Source organism: Dama dama, chromosome 23 (assembly GCF_033118175.1).
Source record: "Dama dama isolate Ldn47 chromosome 23, ASM3311817v1, whole genome shotgun sequence".
NCBI lineage: Eukaryota > Metazoa > Chordata > Mammalia > Artiodactyla > Cervidae > Dama > Dama dama.
The window spans coordinates 33,155,416-33,177,192 of NC_083703.1; the positions used below are offsets into that span (position 1 = coordinate 33,155,416).

Consider the following 21,777-nt stretch of genomic DNA (forward strand, 5'->3'; position numbering starts at 1 on the left):
TTACACTGTTGGTGGGAATGCAAACTAGTACAGCCGCTATGGAAAACAGTGTGGAGATTTCTTAAAAAACTGGAAATAGAACTGCCATATGACCCAGCAATCCCACTCCTGGGCATACACACTGAGGAAACCAGATCTGAAAGAGACACGTGCACCCCAATGTTCATCGCAGCACTGTTTATAATAGCCAGGACATGGAAGCAACCTAGATGCCCATCAGCAGATGAATGGATAAGGAAGCTGTGGTACATATACACCATGGAATATTACTCAGCCATTAAAAAGAATTCATTTGAACCAGTCCTAATGAGATGGATGAAGCTGGAGCCCATTATACAGAGTGAAGTAAGCCAGAAAGATAAAGAACATTACAGCATACTGACACATGTATATGGAATTTAGAAAGGTGATAACGATAACCTATATGCAGAACAGAAAAAGAGACACAGAAATACAGAACAGACTTTTGAACTTTGTGGGAGAATGTGAGGGTGGGATATTTCAAAAGAACAGCATGTATACTATCTATGGTGAAACAGATCACCAGCCCAGGTGGGATGCACGAGACAAGTGCTCCGGCCTGGTGCACTGGGAAGACCCAGAGGAATCGGGTGGAGAGGGAGGTGGGAGGGGGGATCGGGATTGGGAATACATGTAAATCCATGGCTGATTCATATCAATGTATGACAAAACCCACTGGAAAAAAAAATAATAATAATAAAAATAAAAAGTAATAATAAAAAAAATAAAAAAAAATAAACATATTAGGTATACCACTGTAAAAAAAAATAAAAATAAAAAAAATAAATTTGTTGTTTTAAACCAACAGGTTAGTGGTAATTTCTTGACAGTAGCAGTAGGAAGCTAATATATCCCTGTGCTAGAAAATAATAGCAAATGAAGAAACAGACAAAGGATTAATCTCAAAAATATACAAGCAACTCCTGCAGCTCAATTCCAGAAAAATAAATGACCCAATCAAAAAATGGGCCAAAGATCTAAACAGGCATTTCTCCAAAGAAGACATACAGATGGCTAACAAACACATGAAAAGATGCTCAACATCACTCATTATCAGAGAAATGCAAATCAAAACCTCAATGAGGTACCATTACACAACAGTCAGTATGGCTGCTATCCAGAAGTCTACAAGCAATAAATGCTGGAGAGGGTGTGGAGAAAAGGGAACCCTCTTACACTGTTGGTGGGAATGCAAACTAGTACAGCCACTATGGAGAACAGTGTGGAGATTCCTTCAAAAACTGGAAATAGAACTGCCATATGACCCAGCAATACCACTCCTGGGCATACACACTGAGGAAACCAGAGCTGAAAGAGACACATGTACCCCAATGTTCATCGCAGCACTGTTTATAATAGCCAGGACATGGAAGCAACCTAGATGCCCATCAGCAGACGAATGGATAAGGAAGCTGTGGTACATACACACCATGGAATATTACTCAGCCATTAAAAAGAATTCATTTGAATCAGTTCTAATGAGATGGATGAAACTGGAGCCCATTATACAGACTGAAGTAAGCCAGAAAGATAAACACCAATACAGTATACTAACGCATATATATGGAATTTGAAAAAATGGTAACAATAACCCTATATGCAAAACAGAAAAAGAGACACAGATGTACAGAACAGACTTTTAGACTCTGTGGGAGAAGGCAAGGGTGGGATGTTCTGAGAGAACAGCAAGGTGAAACAGATCACCAGCCCAGGTTGGATGCATGAGACAAGTGCTCAGGGCTGGTGCACTGGGAAGACCCAGAGGGATGGGATGGGGAGGGAGGTGGGAGGGGGGATCAGGATGGGGAACACATGTAAATCCATGGCTGATTCATGTCAATGTATGGCAAAAACCACTACAATATTGTAAAGTGATTAGCCTCCAACTAACTTTTAAAAAAAGAGAGAGAGATAAGAAAAAAGTGGCTTAACAAAGGAAAATAAAATTAAAAAAAATATATCCCTGTGCTGCTAACCTTGGTTTAGACGCTCTTGGGAACAAGAGGCAGCTGTGTAGGAGCTTCTCATTCTGTATGAGAACTGAAAATTCCTTCTATGAAAATTCCCAGAACTAAAAATTCAGGAAAACTTCTCATAGCCACCCTCTCTAAAATTCAAAAAATCTCTCAAACAGAAGGATAAGACAAGCCCCCAAAGTTATTTTTTTTTCAGAAGTTTAAATAAGAGAGGATTTATTTTTCAACAATATGATTTTTATTTAAAGAATGAGTTAATTCATTTTGAAAAGCATTAAGTAGGTTATGCCAGGGAGAAATTTATTTTGGATCTGAAACAAGTTGCAGACCTTTAGGCATTTCCTAAGGTTTTAAATCCTGTAAAACTGTTTCCATAGCAATAAGCTCATAGAAATCTCAAGGGTCTATCACGATGGAGATGTCCCTAGAATGGAGATAACTGGACAGCTGCCCGGGATCCAATATGTTGATAGCATCCAAGCTGATAGTGGAGGAGATGTAACTCAGAGAAGGAGGTTCAGGAGAAAGATGTGCCTAACAAATTCATGCTAAAATGAAAGAAAACAAAACTCCTGTGCCCTCTCCCTGTATATCAAGGTGAATTTTTATTTATTTTATTTAGCTGTGATGGATCTTAGTCGCAATACCTGGGATCTTCACTGAGTCATGTGTGTGCTCTAGTTGTGGCATACAGATTGTCTAGTTGTGGTGTTTGGGCTTAGTTGCTCCAAGGCTTGTGGGAGCTTAGTTCCTCAACCAAGGATCAAACCCACATCCCCTGCATTGCAAAGTGGATTTTTAACCACTGGACCACCAGACAGGTCCCCATCATGTTGAGTTAATTGAGAATAAACCTTATTTCCAGCCCTCTCCCTCTACCAGTCTTTCTTATTACATGTATCTCTGAGTTGCTTCCTTTTCCACTCCACAGCTGGGTTTTTTGTTTTTCAGGTTTTTTTTCTTGTTTTTTTTTTTTTAAACTTCTTTTTCACTTACATAATAATGGGAGAGGAAACAGCAAGATTGTAGAGGAATCACTTTAGAGCAATTGGCTTATCTATCCTCTTCTGGGAATTAACATCCTCCAAGTAATATCCCAGCCATCCTTTTGCCTGGAGCATTTTCCAGTTACCAAATAATTTTCTTTGTTTGCAAAGCATGGTAAAGACTATTTTGAATTTGAACTTAAGAGCCTCTATTTTGAAAATGTACCCAAACACAGAAAAATAAGCTCTACCTATGACACCTACTCAATAAATAGGATTATTAGTAGTCCAGAAGAAGAACATTCATTGGCTTCTCTACAGTTATTTTAGTTCAGTAAATATAACAGCTACGAGAGAGTGAATTAAATAAAAAGAACATAAATTGGCTGACAAAACAGCTACCATCCTACCTAGGTTTTGCATCTTTTTAAAAATCAGGTGACCTGTGGCTCATCGGTAAAGAAGCTATCTGCATTGCATTGATCTGCATTGATCCCTGAGTCATGAAGATCCCCTGGAGAAGGATATGGCAACCCACTCCAGTATTCTTGCCTAGGAAATGCCATGGATAGAGCAGCCTGGTGGGCTACAGTCCGTGGTGTCTAAGAAGAGTAGGACATGACTTAGAGACTGAAAAACAACTATCATATTAAGCTCCTTCTACACTTTGGGGTTGTTGATCCTATTCCCTGCTCCCCATTCTTTCTTTATCTTCCAATTTATTGCATTTAATTGAGTCTTTCTTTGTCAGGGTAATTTAAATAAATCCAGTGCAATTCAATCAGTAATCCATCTCCACCAAGTTGGCACTGGTAAATGAGTCCTTTATCCAGAAAACTAGTAAGTTATTCTCGCTTTGAAGTTTGGCAATAGCTAGGTGTAATGCCCTTTAAATAATATCCATCCATAAAAAACAGATATTTTATTTGAAAAGACATAGAATAAACTTGATATGCACATTTGCTTTCAACAAATACTGTACTTGAAATCAGTGAGTGTTAACTGACATCCTTTAAATCCTTTTCTGCTGTGAAAAAAAATGACAAGCATTGAAAAACCTTTTTAAGCAACACAATGAATATAATTTAACATTCACAATGATTTCTTCACAAAAGCAAGAAGTATGAATCATTCTTACCAACAGTTTTGAAAGACTTTCATTCTCTTTCTGTAAAAATCAGTCAAACTCTACACTTAGATATTTTTTACTGAGGAAATTACTAATAGACTAAAATTTGATGAATGCTGAGCTTTATAATTTTAAAAAAGTGATCACCAGAAATGTTTATGTTTTTTGCTCTGCATGTTTCTTTTCTTCTTGCTAGTTTCTCAAACCAAGTGTGTACATGCCCACACACATACATATCTTCCAAAGAAATCCATTTCTTAAGAAAATGCTACAGCTAGCTGATGACTGTCTTTACTGAGCTATATAATTTAGAGTTTGTCTAACTCAACCACTTTTCCTAATGAAAAAAATGGACAGGTGAATTTTTAAATGCAAGTTAAATGCAGGTAACATATTTGTGTCTCTGAATTATGTCTGACAGTGATAGGATATTTGTCTTATAACTCAGTTTTCAAAACAGAAATTCTCACTTATCTTCTGTTGCAAATGGCTTCTTGAATTCCCTTGGGATGCCATTGAGACAGTAGAAACCTATAATATTGTATTTGAATTTTTTTCCATTTATTTTTATTAGTTGGAGTGTATTTGAATATTTAACAAATAGAATATCTAATGCCAAATTTTTCAAAATAACCTTATAAGCTTCCAGTTTGGTGATCTCAGACACACCGAGAGCTGTGGCTCTTGCTTTCTTGCTTGATAAAGAAAATTAAAACTGCTTATTCAGTTGTTTTACAAACATGGCTACTAATTTAAAAAAATCTAAAGGAAAGCTGAAAGCTGATGGCTCCAGATGGTGACTGCAGCCATGAAATTAAAAGATGCTTCCTCCATGGAAGAAAAGTTATGACCAGCCTAGACAGCATATTAAAAAGCAGAGACATTACTTTGTCAATAAAGGTCCATCTAGTCAAAGCTATGGTTTTTCCAGTAGTCATGTATGGATGTGAGAGTTGGACTATAAAGAAAGCTGAGTGCCGAAGCTTGATGCTTTTGAACTGTGGTGGTGGAGAAGATTCTTAGGAGTCCCTTGGACTGCAAGGAGGTCCAACCAGTCCATTCTAAAGGAAATCAGTCCTGAATATTCATTTGAAGGACTGATGTTGAAGCTGAAACTCCAATACTTTGGCCACCTGATGCAAAGAACTGACTCATTGGAAAAGACCCTGATGCTGGGAATGATTAAATGCAGGAGGAGAAGGGGATGACAGAGGATGAGATGGTTGGATGGCATCACCGACGCAATGGACATGAGTTTGAGTAAGCTCTGGGAGTTGGCAATGGACAGGGAGGCCTGCTGTGCTGCAGTCCATGGGGTCGCAAAGAGTCGGACATGACTGAGCAACTGAACTGAAAGAAAATCTATGGCAAACCTAGACAGTATTAAAAAGCAGAGACATCATTTTGCCAACAAAGGTCCATATGGTCAAAGCTATCATTTTTCCAGTAGTCATGTGTGGATATGAGAGTTAGACCATAAAGAAGAGCACCAAAGAATCGATGCTTTCAAATTGTGGTGATGGCTAAGAATCTTGAGAGTCCCTTAGACTTCAAGGGGATCAAATCAGTCAATCTTAAAGGAAATCAACCCTGAATATTCATTGAAAGAACTGCTGCTGAAGCTGAAAAATCCAGTACTTTGGCCACCTTATGTGAAGCCCCAGCTCGTTGGAAAAGACCCTGATGCTGGGAAAGATTGAAGGTAAAAGGAGAAGGTAGTGGCAGAGGAGATGATTAGTTAGTATCACCAATTCAATGGACATGAATTTGAGCAAACTCTGGGAGCTAGTGGAGGACAGAAGAGCCTGATGTACTATAGTCCATGGGGTTGCAAAGAATTGGACATGAGTTGGCAGCTGAACAACAGCAACAAAAATTCAAAATAGGACTTGTGTCAGTGGGAACACATCTCCCAATTTCAGGATATTGTTGGGCCAATATAGTAATTTGTGTTAAAGGTACTAATTCTATTCCCGTGGGCTCTGTCCTCATGGCCTCATCGAATCCTAATCACCTCCTAAAGGCCCCACCTCCTTATATCATCACATTCAGGGGTATGGTTTCAACATATGAATTTTGAGGAAACAAAAACATTTATAATATAATATTTATGCTCTAGGATGTTGAGATCTAAACATAACCAACAATTCAATGTTTCTCAATACAAAGTGAATGCAATGAATCTTTAGTAAATGATAATTATTCCTATTGTATGTTTTCTTACTTGTGATAATATTATAATGAATCAAGGAGACAGTGAAGGACAGGGAAGCCTGGTGTGCTGCAGTTCATGGAGTCACATAGAATCAGACATGACTTAATGACTGAGTAACAAAGAGCTAAAGAATTAAAGCAAAGCTTTTGAAACCTTGGAGTGAGTGAGTGCATGTGTGTTTATTGTGGTAAAATATTAATAACAAAAAATTTACCATTTTTAGGTGTACAATTCAGTAGCAGTAAGTACACTCATTGTTGTGCAACAACTACCATCCATCTCCAGAACATTTTTTATCTTTTCAAACTGAAACTCCATATTCATTAAATGATAATATACCTACCCCCAGCTCCTGGTAACCATCATTCTACTTTATTCTCTATGAATTTAACTATTACAGGCACCTCACACTTGTCCAATCATGCCGTATTTGTCCTTTTGTGACTGGCTTGTTTCACTTCACATAATAACTTGAAGCCTCATTCATGTTATAGGGTATGTCAGAGCTTCCTTCCTTTTTAAGGCTGAATAATATTCTATGTATATCAGATTTTGTTTATCCATTTATCTATCGGTGGATACTTGGCTTGCTTTCCTAAATTCTTATTGAGGACTGAATAACATATTTGATCTCCAGGTGATTCTTTTCATTCACTATAGCATTTTCCCTGGTGTTTTTGTAAAGTTTGTGACAGTGAATGTCCAATGCAATCTTGCTTACATCAAGAATAACATAGGTTGTTTACAGTTCATCTAATTTTACTGAATGCGTGAGATGATCACAGTTACAAAGAGTCAGCCTATGTATGTTGTCAACAGTCTGGAAGAAAAGCAAAAAGTTTATGGGATTGTGTCTGTGGTAGAACACTTATTAACACAAGTTGGCCAGCCAACACGTGGGAGAAGAAAGACAAAATTCAGTGCCTCTTTCTTGGGGTTGCGAAAGCTAGTCTCTGCTTTACCAGATTTTCAGCAAACTGTGATCTCATGGATGACAGATTCAGAAAATTTTCTTGGAGACATAAAAAATTATACAGACTAAGTGGTTAGGTTTTACAAACACTGGATGAACTTTTGAGTGTCTTTAACTGTAATAAATCTATCTACCTATTTAACAGGACTCCTACATGTCTCTTTGTTAATTATTTCTTAGACAACAGGTTATTGATGAATAATCATCAACTGACCCTTTAAAAGTCAAGAGAAAAACTAACTGAAAAATTAACATTGTTGTAAATATGTGGATGAGTGAATATTCTAAAGTTAATTTTTTTCTCATGTGTTTGACAGCATATGACATAGAACGTAGAAACATTTCTATACTCCAGTGGCTCTTCATAGCAGTGATGATCATTTGGAAAAAGAAAAAGAAAATCTAGGTGTTTCAGTGTTATAAGAATATAGAAAATACTTGGAAAAAAATCTTCCTGTCCTGAATATAAATGAAACAATTTGATATGGCACTATCTACTTTGTCCTTAGCCACCGAACAATTCAGTAACTCAAAATCAGTTCAGTTCATTCACTCAGTCGTGTCTGACTCTTTGCGACCCCATGCAGCATGCCAGGCCTCCCTGTCCATCGCCAACTCCCAGAGTTTACTCAAGCTCATGTCCATTGAGTCAGTGATGCCATCTAGCCATCTCATCCTCTGTCATCCCCTTCTCCTCCTGCCTTCAATCTTTCCTGCATCAGGGTCTTTTCAAATGTGTCAGCTCTTCACATCAAGTGGCCAAAGTATTGGAGTTTCAGCTTCAACATCAGTCCTTCCAATGAATATTCAAGACTGATTTCCTTTAGAATGGACTGGTTGGGTCTCCTTGAAGTCCAAGGACTCTCAAGAGTCTCCAACACCAACAGTTCAAAAGCATCAATTCTTCAGTGCTCAGCTTTCTTTATAGTCCAACTCTCACATCCATACATGACTACTGGAAAAACCATAGCTTTGACTAGATGGACCTTTGTTGGCAGAGTAATGTCTCTGCTTTTTAATATACTTTCTAGGTTGGTCATAACTTTTCTTCCAAGGAGCAAGCGTCTTTTAATTTCCTGGCTGCAGTCACCATCTGCGGTGATTTTGGAGCCCCCCAAAATGAAGTCTCTCACTGTTTCCACTGTTTGCATCTATTTGCCGTGAAGTGATGGAACCAGATGCCATGATCTTCGTTTTCTGAATGTTGAGTTTTAAGCCAACTTTTTCACTCTTCTTTCACTTTCATCAGGAGGCTTTTTAGTTCTTCTTTGCTTTCTGCTATAAGGGTGCTGTCATCTGCTTATCTGAGATTATTGACATTTCTCCCAGCAATCTTGATTCCAGCTTGTGCTTCATAGCCCAGCATTTCTCATGATGTACTCTGCATATAAGTTAAATAAGCAGGGTGACAATATACAGCCTTGACGTACTCCTTTCCCGATTTGGAACCAGTCTGTTGTTCCATGTCCAGTTCTAACCATTGCTTCCTGACCTGCATACAGATTTCTCAAGAGGCAGGTCAGGTGGTCTGGTATTCCCATCTCTTTAAGAATTTTCCAGAGTTTGTTGTGGTCCACACAGTCAAAGGCTTTTCCAGCACCTCAAAATATGCTTCATTTTTTCCTTATCCCCCCTTTTTTTTCTCTTTCCACTTGTAGAAAACAGGAATGTTTAGGTAGAACAGAAGAAATATCATTAGATTCATAATCAATACCAAAAGATCCATAATCATTATGATTTTTCTCCCAATAAGCCTATAGGCCAAGGTATGAGTGTTTCATTTACACCAGGCATAGATAATAAAAAAATTTTTTTGTCTGCATTTTCTACAATGGTGGCTCTATCCATATGTCACTATATATGGCTAAATCCATATGTCACATATATATCCATATGGAGTGCTTGAAATATAGTGTTTTTAATTAAAATGGATGTTGGATTTAGATTTTTAGAAATCCTAGGAAATGCATTTTTTTAATTAAAAAACTTTATTTTAGAGCAGTTTCAAATTCTTAGCAAAGTTGAGTAGAAAATAAAGAAAATTCCCACATGACATCTGACCCAGACACATACATACCTTCCCCTACTATGAACATCACACACCACAGTTATGTTTGTGACAACTGATGAAACTACACTGATAAATCATTATCACCCCAAGTCCATATTTACATGAGGGTTCATGCTGCTGTTGTACTTTCTATGGATTCTGACAAATGACATATATTCCTTCACTGTAGTATCATACAGAATAGTTTTAATGCACTAAAAATCCTTGGTGTGCATCCTTAGAGATTCCTGACAACCACTAATCTTTTTATTGTTTTCATAGTTTTAACTTTTCCAGACTGTCATATAGTTGAAATTATTATACTATGGTGCCTTTTCAGACTAGCTTCTTTCACTTAGTAATAGGCATTTGCATTTCCCCCACGTCTTGATAGCCCAGATTTTTAGCATTAAATAATATTCACTTGTCTGGATGTACCACAGTTTACCTATCCATTTACCTAGTAAAGGACACCTTGGTTACTTCCAAGTTTTGGAAATTATGAGTAAAGCTGCTATAAACTTCCATGTGCAAGTTTTTCTGTTAACAGTGTTTTGGGGGTGAATACCAAGGAGTGCAATTTCTAGAGTATGTTTAGTTTTGCAAAACATCTGCCAAATGTTTTCCAAAGTGGTGGGATCATTTTGCATTCCCACCAGCAATGAATGAGAGTTCCTGTTGCTCCAGATCCTTGCCAGTATTTGCTGTTGTCAGTGTTTTGGATTTTGGCCATTCTAATAGGTATGTGGTGGTATCATGTATCTCACTGCCAGTATAATCTGAGATTCCCTAAAGTCATATGATGTTGAACATCTTTACATCATGCTTATTTGCCATCCACAAACCTTCTACCTTCTTTGGGGAGGTGTCTTTTCAGTTCTTTTACTCATTTAAAATATTGGGTTGTTTGTTTTCTTTTCATTGAATTAAGTTCTAAGAGTTCTTTGTATATTTTAAACAGTCTTTTATTAGGTGAGTCTTTTGCAAATATTTTCTCCCAGTCTCTGGCTTATCTTTTCATTCTTTTGATGTTATCTTTTGCAGACCAGAAGTTTTAATTTTTTCTTTTTGGCCACACTCTGTGGCTTGCAGGATATCAGTTCCCACCCAGCGACTGAACCTGGGCCAAGGCAGTGAAAGCCTGCAATCCTAACCATTTGAGCACCAGGGAACTCAGAAGTTTTTAATTTTAATGACGTTCAGCTTGTCAATCAGTTCTTTCAATCTTTGATGTGGATCTAAAAAGGCATCACCATATCCAAGATCCTCTGGATTTTACCTGTATAGTTTTATAATTTCATGTTTTTCATTGAAATCTGTGATTCATCTTAATTTTTATGAAAATTTTGTGTATAGATTCTTTCTTTTCTTTTTTTTTTTTTTTTGCTTCTGCATGTCCAATAGTTCCAACACCATTTATTGGGAAGACTATCTTTGTTTTATTACTTTTGTTCATCTGTCAAAGATCAGTTGACTGTATTTATGTGGGTCTTTTTCTGGGCGCTCTACTCTGTTCCACTGATCTGTTTATCTTTTCTTTTGCCAGTACCACACTGTCTTAATTACTATAGCTTTATTGTAAGTCTTGAAGCTGGGTAGTATCAAATTCTCCAGCTCTATTCTTCCCCTTCAGTGTTGTGTTGGACATTCTGTGTTGTCTGCCTCTCCATATAAGCTTTAGAATCAGATTGTCAGTATCCACAAAATAAGTTGCTAGAGTTTTTATTTTGATAGGGATTGCATTCAATCTATAGATCAAGTGGTGGAGAACTGACATCTTGACAATATTGAATTTTCCTACCCATAAACATGGAATATCTTTCCATTTACTCTTTTTCCTTGACGTCTTTGAGTTTTATAGTTTTCCTCAAATAGATGTTTTATATATTGTGTTAGAGTTATATCTAAGTATTTCATTTTGGGGTTCTAATATAAATGGTGTTTTTAATTCAAAATTCACCTGTTCATTCCTAGTAAATAGAAAAGCAATTGACTTTTGTATATTAAACTTGTATTCCGGAGCCTTGATATAAGTATTTATTAGTTCTGGGAGCTTTATTGTTTTGGCTTTACTACATAGACAATTGTGTCAAGTACAAATAAACAGAGTTTTATCTCTTTTTTTCCCCAATCTGTGTAACTTTTATCTCCTTTTCTTCTCTTACTGCATTTGCTAGGACTTCCAATATGATGTTGAAAAACAGAGGTGGAAGGGCATATCCTTGTTTTGTGTATGATCTTAGCAGAAAACTTTCAGTTTCTCACCACTGAGTATGATGTTAGCTGCAGGCTTTTTAAGATGCTAATTATGAATTTGAGGAAGCTCCTCTCTATTCCTAATTTGCTGGGAGTTTTTATTTTATCATGAATAGGTGTTGGATTTTGTCAATGCTTTTTATGCATCTATAGATATGATCATGTGATTTTTCTTTAGCCTGTTGATATTGGAATGTCAGTTCAGTTGCTCAGTTGTGTCTGACTCTTTGCGATCCCATGGACTGCAGCATGACAGGCGTCCCTGTCTATCACCAACTCCTAGTGCTTACTCAAACTCATGTCCAGCGAGTCAGTGATGCCATCCAACCATCTCATCCTCTGTTGTCCCCTTCTCCTCCCACCTTCAATCTTTCCCAGCTTCAGGGTCTTTTCAAATGAGGCAGTTCTTCGCATCAAGAGGCTGAACAATTGGAGTTTCAGCTTCAGCATCAGTTCTTCCAATGAATATTCAGGACTGATTTCCTTTAGGATAGACTGGTTGGATCTCCCTGCAGGCCAAGGGACTCTCAAGAGTCTTCTCCAATACCACAGTTCAAAAGCATCAACTCTTCGGTGCTCAGCTTTCTTTATGGTCCAACTCTCCCATCCATACATGACTACTGGAAAAACCATAGCTTTAACTAAACAGATATTGGAATGTAGATTATATTGATTGATTTTTTTGAATGTTAAACCAGCCTTGGTTGCCTAGGATAAATCCCACTTTTTTGTGGCATATAATTTTTGTTATACATTGTTAGATTTGATTTGTTAATATTTTCTTGAGGATCTTTATATCTCTGTTCATGAGAAATATCGACCTATAGTTTTCTTGTCATATATGTCTGGTTTTTGGTATTAAGACAATGCTGATCTCTTAGAATGAATTAGAAATTATTTACTCAGCTTCTTTCTTTGGAAAGAGACTATAGATAACTGACATTATTTCTTCATTAACAGTTTGATAGAATTCACCAGTGAACACATCTGGGTCTGGTGCTCTGGAAAATTATTAATTATTGATTCCATTTCTTTAATAAAAGAAATAGACCTATTCAGGTGGTCTGTTTTTGTGTTAGTTTTGGCAGATTGTGTCTTTCAAGGAATTTGTACATTTCATCTAGGTTATCAAATTTGTGGGCATAAAGTTATTCATAATGTTCCTTTATTATCCATGGATTTTTTTAGTTATGTCCCCGCTTTCAATTCTGATATTAGTAATTTGTGTCTTCTGTCTTTATTTCTTAGTTAGCCTGGAAGAGATTTGTCTAGTTTATTGTTCTTTTCATAAAATCAACTTTTGGTTTTGTTGATTTTTCTCTATTGATTTCCTATTTTCAATTTCACTGATTTCTGCTCTAGTTTTTATTATTTATTTTCTTTTCCTTATTTGGGATTTAATTTGCTAGTTTTCTTCTAGTTTCCTAAATTGGGGGCTTAGATTATTGCCTTTAGATATTTCCCCCCAATATATGCATTCAATCCTGTCAATTACCCTCTATTTACTGTGTTCACTGAATACCACTAGTTTTGATAAGTTGTATTTTCATCTTCATAAGTTGTCTCACATTGTTTCAAATCCCTCACCTTGAGAAGGTCGGAGTCACTATATCTCTTTCACGACAGGCATTTTTATTGAAGCACAGGCTCAAGTCGACATGAATGGGACATCCAACTCAACCCTGGCACCACTGACATTTGGGGCTGGATAATTCTCTGTTGTGGGGCTTCTTCTGTGTACTGTAGGATGTTTAGCAGTGTCCCTGGTTTCTATCCACTAGATGTCAGTTGTCCCTTTGCCCCTAGTCATGACAACCAAGAATGTCTTCAGACCTTGTCAAATGTCCCCTTGGGAGTTCTCTCCTCTGGTTGAGAACTACTGGATTCTTGTACCTAGCAAGAGAAAGGTCAAACATACAACACATGCAAGGGCTTTAGATTTACGGCAGTGGAAAACAGGCTGATGTATTTTCTCATGCCTGTGTGGGAGCATCCTGGATGTTCTGTTTGGATGTGCTTGAAATGATATTTCTTTGTTTAAAGTAGCAAACTGGATAGAAGGAGGATTAAGATTATTGCAACCTGCTATCTCACACCCCAGCACAGAGCAGCGAAATAGAAGTCAAAGCTGGATCCAAAACTGTTATTCTGGATGGATGGATAGCCTTAAATTATGTTACATATATTTATTTTTTCAGAATCTTTTCCCTTATGGGTTATTACAAAATATTAAGTAGAGTTCCATGTACTATTCAGTAGGTCCTTGTTGATTATATATTTTATATGTGTAGTATGTATATGTTGATCCCAACTCCTCATTTATCCTCCTGCTTCCTTTCCCCTTTAGTAACCATACATTTGTTTTCTGTGTCTGAGTCTATTTCTGTTTTGTAAATAAGTTCATTTACACCATTTATTTTAGATTGTTTCTCTGGATTACTTCACTTCATGTGATAATTTCTAAGTCCATCCATGTTGCTGCAAATGGCATTCCTTTCTTTTAAAAAATTAAAATAATTGGCTCTGTGATAACTTGCCATCCATTCAGCGGTACCTTCTCGAAGCTTGTTTTTCCTCAAGGTCTTTCAGGATGCTCTGGAGGAAGGTCTTATATAACATCTACTTTGATTTACATCCTTTGAAAAATCACACATTTACTTATATCTTTCCTTCTCTATTTACTCCTCAAAATCCTGCAAGAGGTGAAATGATGAACGCCTTTCAGTTATGAGGAAACACTAGCTCAGGAAGGATGATGACTTGTCCAGAGAAAGGCACACAGACGTGACGTCGGAACCAGGAGAAGAAGCCAAGTCATCTCATTATTGCAGAAGATATGCAAACACCTGCAAAGCCCAGCTTTCTAGCTGAAATTCACCTCTGTTCTGGCCCAATACATTTCTAATTAGCTAGAAAAAAATAAAAAATGCCAACACTAAAATGTCCAATTAGTCACTGCATGTGATAAAAAATATGTAGTAGAATACATAGATAGCACACTGCCTTTGTCATAAAAGATAGCCTGTTACTGATTCTATTTATAAGGCAGACAGTATGCACTGGAACAAAGCTGTAACAGACTAACTTTGTAAGCCTATAGAAACAGACAAACAATGAAAATTTCAAATTTTAAAACTTTCAAGAGAGGCTTACCCTGACATGGAAGCTTTGATCATAATTTGAGTGGCCTGTCTGCACTTCCCATGTCCACATGGTTTGGTAAGAAAACCTAGCTAAGCTTGCTTTTGAGACAGTACTTGGCACTCTTTTGGGTGATTATGGATGACATAAGAACCATAATATCTCTTGGGTACGTACCAAAACACCAGCAAGTTCTGCAGAAAGTCTTTCTGAAAGATACAAACATAAAATGCTGAAGCTCAAACCTCATCTGATTACAGCATTTCACTTGCTCTGAATCTAGCCATATTTTAAATCATTTCAGTCAGCAAAGTTGAAGGAAAATAAAGGTCCATAGGAATTCATTTTTGAGAGTACATACTGTGCTTTTTCTTTTTAAAAAACACCCAAAAAGAGTTTAAATGTTACCATTTTCCACTAGCTTTCAAAAGAGAAAAGTCCCCTTTTCCTCTGGGGCAGTTAAACTGTTATTGAACAATTTTACAGATCTTGATTTATACTCTAAGACTAGAGGGGTGAAATGATGGATAGAATGTGTTAACATTGAAGTAGAAAGTAGAAAAAAAGAGAAATGATGGCAAAACAGCCTTGCCTTCTAGAGATAGTTCTAGGAGAAATGTTCTTCAGATTTTTGCCAGATGTTTGGAAATCCTGAAGCAGAAAGTAACTTCCTTTCTAACCTCCATGCTTGGCAAGTTTCCCGAGTCTGATCAGTGAATGTCAAGACATGACAGTCAAGTAGTTGTAATTTTCTGGAAAATAATCTTTAAGATGCAACTCTTTAACATACCATTGTGAAGTTCTTTTTAAAAATTTCAATCAGGCATAGGAAAAAAACCCCTGATATGCATGAAGCCCACATATTGACTGTAACTGGTCTACAGGTAATGGCCCCTACAAATTCTATTAACTAACTGAGATGTAGTTATGATGGTCAACTGCTAATTAGGATTTCTGAACATTTTAGCAAGTGATAGTAAATACATGTTTTAAACTTGATTCCATCTGCATAATTGTATCCCTACTCAAGTTGAAGCTTTAAAATGAATGCTCATGGAGAATGGTAATGCACACCAGGAAGGCAAGTGGATAAATACTAATATCATGTGCCATGTAGTAATTTTATATGAGGGAGGACTTGACACAAAGGATGGTTTATGAAACACCCTCTGAAACTAAGATGGTGTCTTTCCTTCTTGTACACCTAAGGTTCACACTCCTGGGCCATCCTAAGTTCACACTTCTTTGTCTATTTCCATCTTTATTTGAAAAATGGCTTCTTATTGGTGTCATTAAAGATCTGTTACTGGATATTTCAACATTTGCCTTCAGTATGGTTTATAAATGTACATACCCCTGAATGGATGGCAAGTTATCACAGAGCAAATTGTTTTAATTTAAAAAAGCAAGGAGTGCCATTGCAGCAACACGAATGGACCTAGAGACTATCATAATAAGTGAAATAAGTCAGACAGAGAAAGACAAATAGCCTGTGTTGCTATATGTATAAGCCTATGTTGCTTATATGTGAAATCTAGAGAAAATGATACAAATGAATTTATTTACAAAACAGAAAGAGACTAGTCTCACAGACATAGAAAACAAACAGTTACCAAAGGGGGAGGGTGTGGGCGAAGGATGAATTAGGAGGTTGGGATTAAGATATACACACAGGACCTACTCTAGAGCACATGCTACTGCTGCTGCTAAGTCACTTCAGTCGTGTCTGACTCTGTGTGACCCCATGGACTGCAGCCCACCAGGCTCCTCCATCCACGGGATTTTCCAGGCAAGAGTACTGGAGTGGGGTGCCATTGCCTTCTCCTAGAGTACATGGGACCCTACTTAATATTTTGTAGTAAACTTTAAGGGAAAAGAACCTGAAAAGGAATATGACACATATGTATATTACAAATTTAAGGCTATCCATCCATCCATCTGTCTATTCATCCATCCATCCATTCAGGATAGCAGTTTGGATCCTACTTTGTCTTTTATTCCACTGCTCTGTGCTGGGGTGTGAGACAGCAGGTTGCAATAATTTTAATCCTCCTTCCATCTATTTTGCCAATTAAAACAAAGAAATATCCATCTCAAACACACTGAAACAGAACATCCAGGATGCTCCCATGCAGGCATGAAGAAAGACATCAATCTGTTTTCCATTACAATAAATTTAAAGCCCTTGCATATTTTATATGTTTGACCTTTCTTTTGCTAGGTTTGAATTCAGTAGTTCTCAACCAGAGGAGAGAACCCCCAAGGGGACGTTTGACAAGGTCTGAAGACATTCTTGGTTGTCATGACTAGGGGCAGAGGGACAACTGACATCTAGTGGATAGAAACCAGGGACACTGCTAAACATCCCACAACACACAGGAGAACCCCCACATCAGAGAATTATCCAGTGTCAAATGTCAGTGGTGCCAGGGTTGAGTTCAGTGTCCGATCTCTGTTGACCTGAGGCTATGCGCCAATGGAAATGATTGTCATGAAAGAGATACAGTGACTCTGACCCTCTCGGGGTGAGGAATCAAAAGAACTGAGATGAACAGATTGAGGAACAACTCACAGATGTTGAGCGAATGTTTCCCTTGAAATGGCATTACAGCATTTCACAAACATAAAACTGCTGCCTTTCTCTCTCTGAGAATAAAACCTAGCCTTAGGAGATGATGCCTTTATTGTTCCAAAGGTCAGGAAGATCTCAGTCATCATTTTGAAAAGAAACAAATATATGCTTTATAATAGCCAGTGCATTTAGCAATTTCATAAACCCAACAGGACCATCAAAAAGAATTCCTTTCATCTATTATCTATTTCACATTTAAGGATTTTCCAAAAATAAAAACAGGGATTAGATTTGCTTCAGTTGATAACTGTCATTTTAAGATTTCTGGCATTGCTAGGATCCTTGTCACTACATTCAAATGGCTCAATTTATCTGATGTTTTAGAATTTTGGTGAGAGCGGGTATTAAACATTTTGTAACCGTTTGGGGAATTGGAAAGGTTATTAAGTTCTGAATAACAGAGTCTCTCATGTTTTCCCACCAAACTTTTCCCAGCAGTGAATATATCTGGATCTTATTCTGGTTTTTTATTCTTTTTTTAGCTTCCTGAAATGACTCATGTTCAAACACAGCGACCCTGGTTGATGCTTCTCCTGCAAAACTTTGGACTGACCCTAGGTTGGCTCTCTCTCTTCCTCTTGGCTATATATGAGCAAAATATTAAAATATAAGTTTATAGTCTCAAAATCCTTCAAAAATCAATTTCTCTGGCCTCACTTCATTTCTTTTATTATATCCTATAATGATTTATAAATTAAATATTTTTATCTTAGGTGAAATGTGTGTCTTTAATAACTTATTAATTTAATAATGCAATTTTGTTTCTGTAGTGTATAAATTGAATTTTTAAGTTTCCAACACCATGCAGGAACTCACACCTTTTTAGTAATTGGTAAGCTGTAAATTAATTCTAGTAAACTTTCAAAAAGAATTGTTTCCCTAGTAAAAGATGTTTGTTTGTAGTATTTGAAATGGACAGATGTCTGTTGGGATACAATCTGTTTCAACTTCTTTGATGTCAATAATATATGTTTGTGTGTATGTGAGATTACAAACCATAAGCAAACTAAATTCCAAACAAATGTAATAAAGTCCAGTTTTAATGTGATGGTTTGTATTACCTTTTGTTACTGGATGTCAGATTCTATATCAACACTAAATATATATACATATATGTATGTGTGTGTGTGTGTGTGTGTGTGTGTGTGTATATATGTATATATATATATATATATATACACTTAAGAGCATGACCCACTGACTCAAATGCTCATAAATAAGCAAACTTGGGAAGTTTATTTTTTATTCATTTATTTATTTGGGTGCGTCAGTTGCAATATGTGGGATCTAGCCTGACCAGGGATTGAACCCAGGCCCCCTGCATTAGGAGTACAGTGTATTAGCTACTGGACCACCAAAGCCTGGGAAGTTTAAAGGCTATTGTGTCAACACTCTTCTCTATAATCACCAAAGGAAATCTGGTCCAGGTAAAGAAAACTGGAAAAAACAGATGAAGTTCAAAAATTCTTAACAGAACAAAACTTGAGTAAGGTTGGAGATTACTGTGTAAACTCTCATGGATTTAACAGAGTATATTTATGAGAATAATAGTACTGAAATATACAAGCAGCATTACTGATAGCCTAGCAAACTGAGCCACCGGGGACGCCCTCTAGCAAAATCATTAAACTAGAAAATAACTCTGGTTTTAGTCATAAATAGATGCTTCACTTTTTTTTAATGAGATATCTTGACAAAGGGGGAAAAGCCCATTTTACTGCCAAAATGAAATGTGTCACTCAGTCACATACACCTCTCCTGCGTACACACAATCTTCTTCAGCCACCTTTCTTTGATTTCAGAATGGAGGGGGGCGGGGCAGGCGGTTCTCCTTCAGTTGTCTTTAGAGCTTCAATTAAGGCATCATGATATAGTGCAGTAATTCTTGGACTTCGGCAGACGTCAGGACCAATGGAGGATTTATGACAATGTAGAGAGCTGAACTTCATCCCTAGAATTTCTGCTGCTGTAAGTCTGAGTGGGGCTTGACTCTGAGCAGTTCGCAGGCAGTACTAATACTGCGGGTCAGACGCCCCGCCCGTGCCCAAGCTTCACTGGCTTCGTTCATATCAGGTGCACCTGGCGTTGTCGAAGAAGAGCAGGCGCAAGACTCTGTAGCCCGTTTAAGATGATTAACACCCTGCAAACCTCACGCGAGACCTGAGTTCCTAGGTTGAAACCCCAAGCCCTTATCCACTTGCTAGTGAGCAGACGATCCATCTCAGGAGTTACCGGATGAGGGATGTGCAGGTAGCCCTCTTATTCATCTTTGCCTTGAAAGGTAAGCGGACCCCACACGTAGAGCTTTGCCGTTCTTTTGTTGGAGAATGACGTGTAGCTGAACAAAACCCCTTTGTACAGGTCGACGTGATGTGAAGGTGACAGAAAGAAGCACCTGGAACCAACCGTATTTGGGTTTCTATGAGCACGTTCTGATTTTGGCATCAAGCCTTAACTTCAACCAATTTAATTAGAAAAGCTCTGACAGATGATTTTGTTCCAAGTTCAGGTTTAGAGCTGGTTTGGGGCTTGGCCAAATTAAGCATGTTGGTGTGAGCTACTCACCCTGTAACCTTCAAGTTAAGAGTGGGTTTAATTTCTTTTTTAATTTTATTGAAGTGTTAATTTCCACTGTAAAGCAAAATGATTCAGTTATACATATATATATATGTATATATACATATATGTATATATACATATATATATATATATATATAACACACAATCTCTTTCATAAGCGTTTCCACTATGGTTTATCCCAGGATATTGAATACAGTTTCCCATGCTATACAGTAGGACTTTGTTGTTTATCCATCCTGTGAGTAATAGTTTGCATCTGCTCATCTAGAGTGGGTTTAATTTGACTGTTCAGTGGGGCGGTGCAGAAGGCCTAAAAGGAGTCAGCTGTTGGAAGGATTTGAAGAGGCATTTTTCAGTATTTTGCAACCCAGTGCCAGTGTGCTATGGTTGTAAGCAGAGACCTGGCCATTAGAGGTCATCTGCAAGGGTCATCCTGAGAATAAGCCATAGTGGTTCTTGGGGGCACCTCTCTAGGCTGGCCATCCCTCCTCCCATGCTACCTTATAACTGGTTCTTTGGGGGGGTCTTGTTTGTTTTCATAAACTTTTGGAGTATAGCTGAATTAACAATATTGTGATAGTTTCAAGTGGATAGTAGAGGGACTCAGCCATACCTATACATGTATCCATTCTCCCCAAAACTCCCCTCCCATGCAGGCTGCCATGTAATATTGAGCAGAGTTCCCTGTGTTATACAGTAGGACCTTGCTGGCTATCCATTTTAAATATAGCAGTGTGTATGTGTCCATCCCAGGCTCCCTAATTATCCCTTCCTCCCATCCTTCCCCGCTGGTAACCATAAGTTTGTTCTCTAAGTCTCTTTGTCTGTTTCTCTTTTGTAAGTAAGTTCAGTTGTATAATTTCTTTTTTGGATTCTGCATATAAGGGATGTCCTATATTTCTCCTCTCTCTGACTTCATTCAGCATGACACCCATGACATCCATCTCTAGGTTCACTAATGTGGCTGCAAATGACTGGCTCTTTGTTAATCCCCATCAGCAACCCAGTAGCCTCAACTGGTCCTCCAGACTCAAACAATCTTAAAATTGCTAGAAATTCTCTTTTCCTCCAAACTGAGTGGTAACGATAAAAATATTATGACAACTCCTTGCCTTCTAAATATGGACAGAGTCTAAATTTGGGATGGCTGACCATGGTCATCCCTTTCAGTCATCTAAGTTATGTGTTACTCACTGAGCTTTGGGGTAAATGGTGGTTTCCTTGAAACCAGATTTCTCAATAGCGTTAGAGTATTTCTGTTTACTAGGCCTAAATTTAGGATTCCACTGTATTTCTTCTCGGTGATTGATTTGTATTTTAGTCACTGAACTAGAAATGCTCCTGGAGGGAAAAGCCAAAGAGCAAGTTATACAGAATTCTTATTTGAACATCCATCACTCACTGACAGAGCCCTCTTTAGGGAAAGGAGAATTGGTGTCATGTCATTGTGAGGCTGAATTCAGGGCCTGGGAAGCTGATTCCACTGCTGTGTGCTGACTGGGGTGTTATGGAAATATGCTCATAGGTTATAGTCACAGCCAACCCTCCCCCACCTCTTCAAGAACCCAGTCTTTTGTGATGAGACTGCGCCTCTCTCTGTAAGATGCATATCTCAGTATACTGCACTTTGACAGTTTGCTTTCCTCTTCAAAGCTGGAGCAGGGGATGGGTCAGATCATCATGATGCCAATCTGGAGGGTGGACTGGACCAATGAGGTTGGGACTCTTGTGTTGTCATGAAGACTTCAGGCTCTAAACTGAAATGTTGATTCAAATCCAAAAAGTGCTACTTAATTACCTTATCACTTCTTTGAGCAA

General features: G+C 37.7%; 1 protein-coding gene across 3 annotated transcripts in view; it reads left to right on the forward strand.

Annotated features, from left to right (window-relative positions):
* SLC39A12 (solute carrier family 39 member 12) overlaps window positions 1-17,990 on the forward strand; it is a 79,802-nt gene extending 61,812 nt beyond the window's left edge. For all 3 annotated transcript variants that reach the window (XM_061125737.1, XM_061125738.1, XM_061125739.1), the window contains one exon: window positions 17,862-17,990. In XM_061125737.1, coding sequence (XP_060981720.1) covers window positions 17,862-17,990 — 129 coding nt within the window. The remainder of the gene's footprint in view (window positions 1-17,861) is intronic.
* Window positions 17,991-21,777: the final 3,787 nt, after the last annotated feature.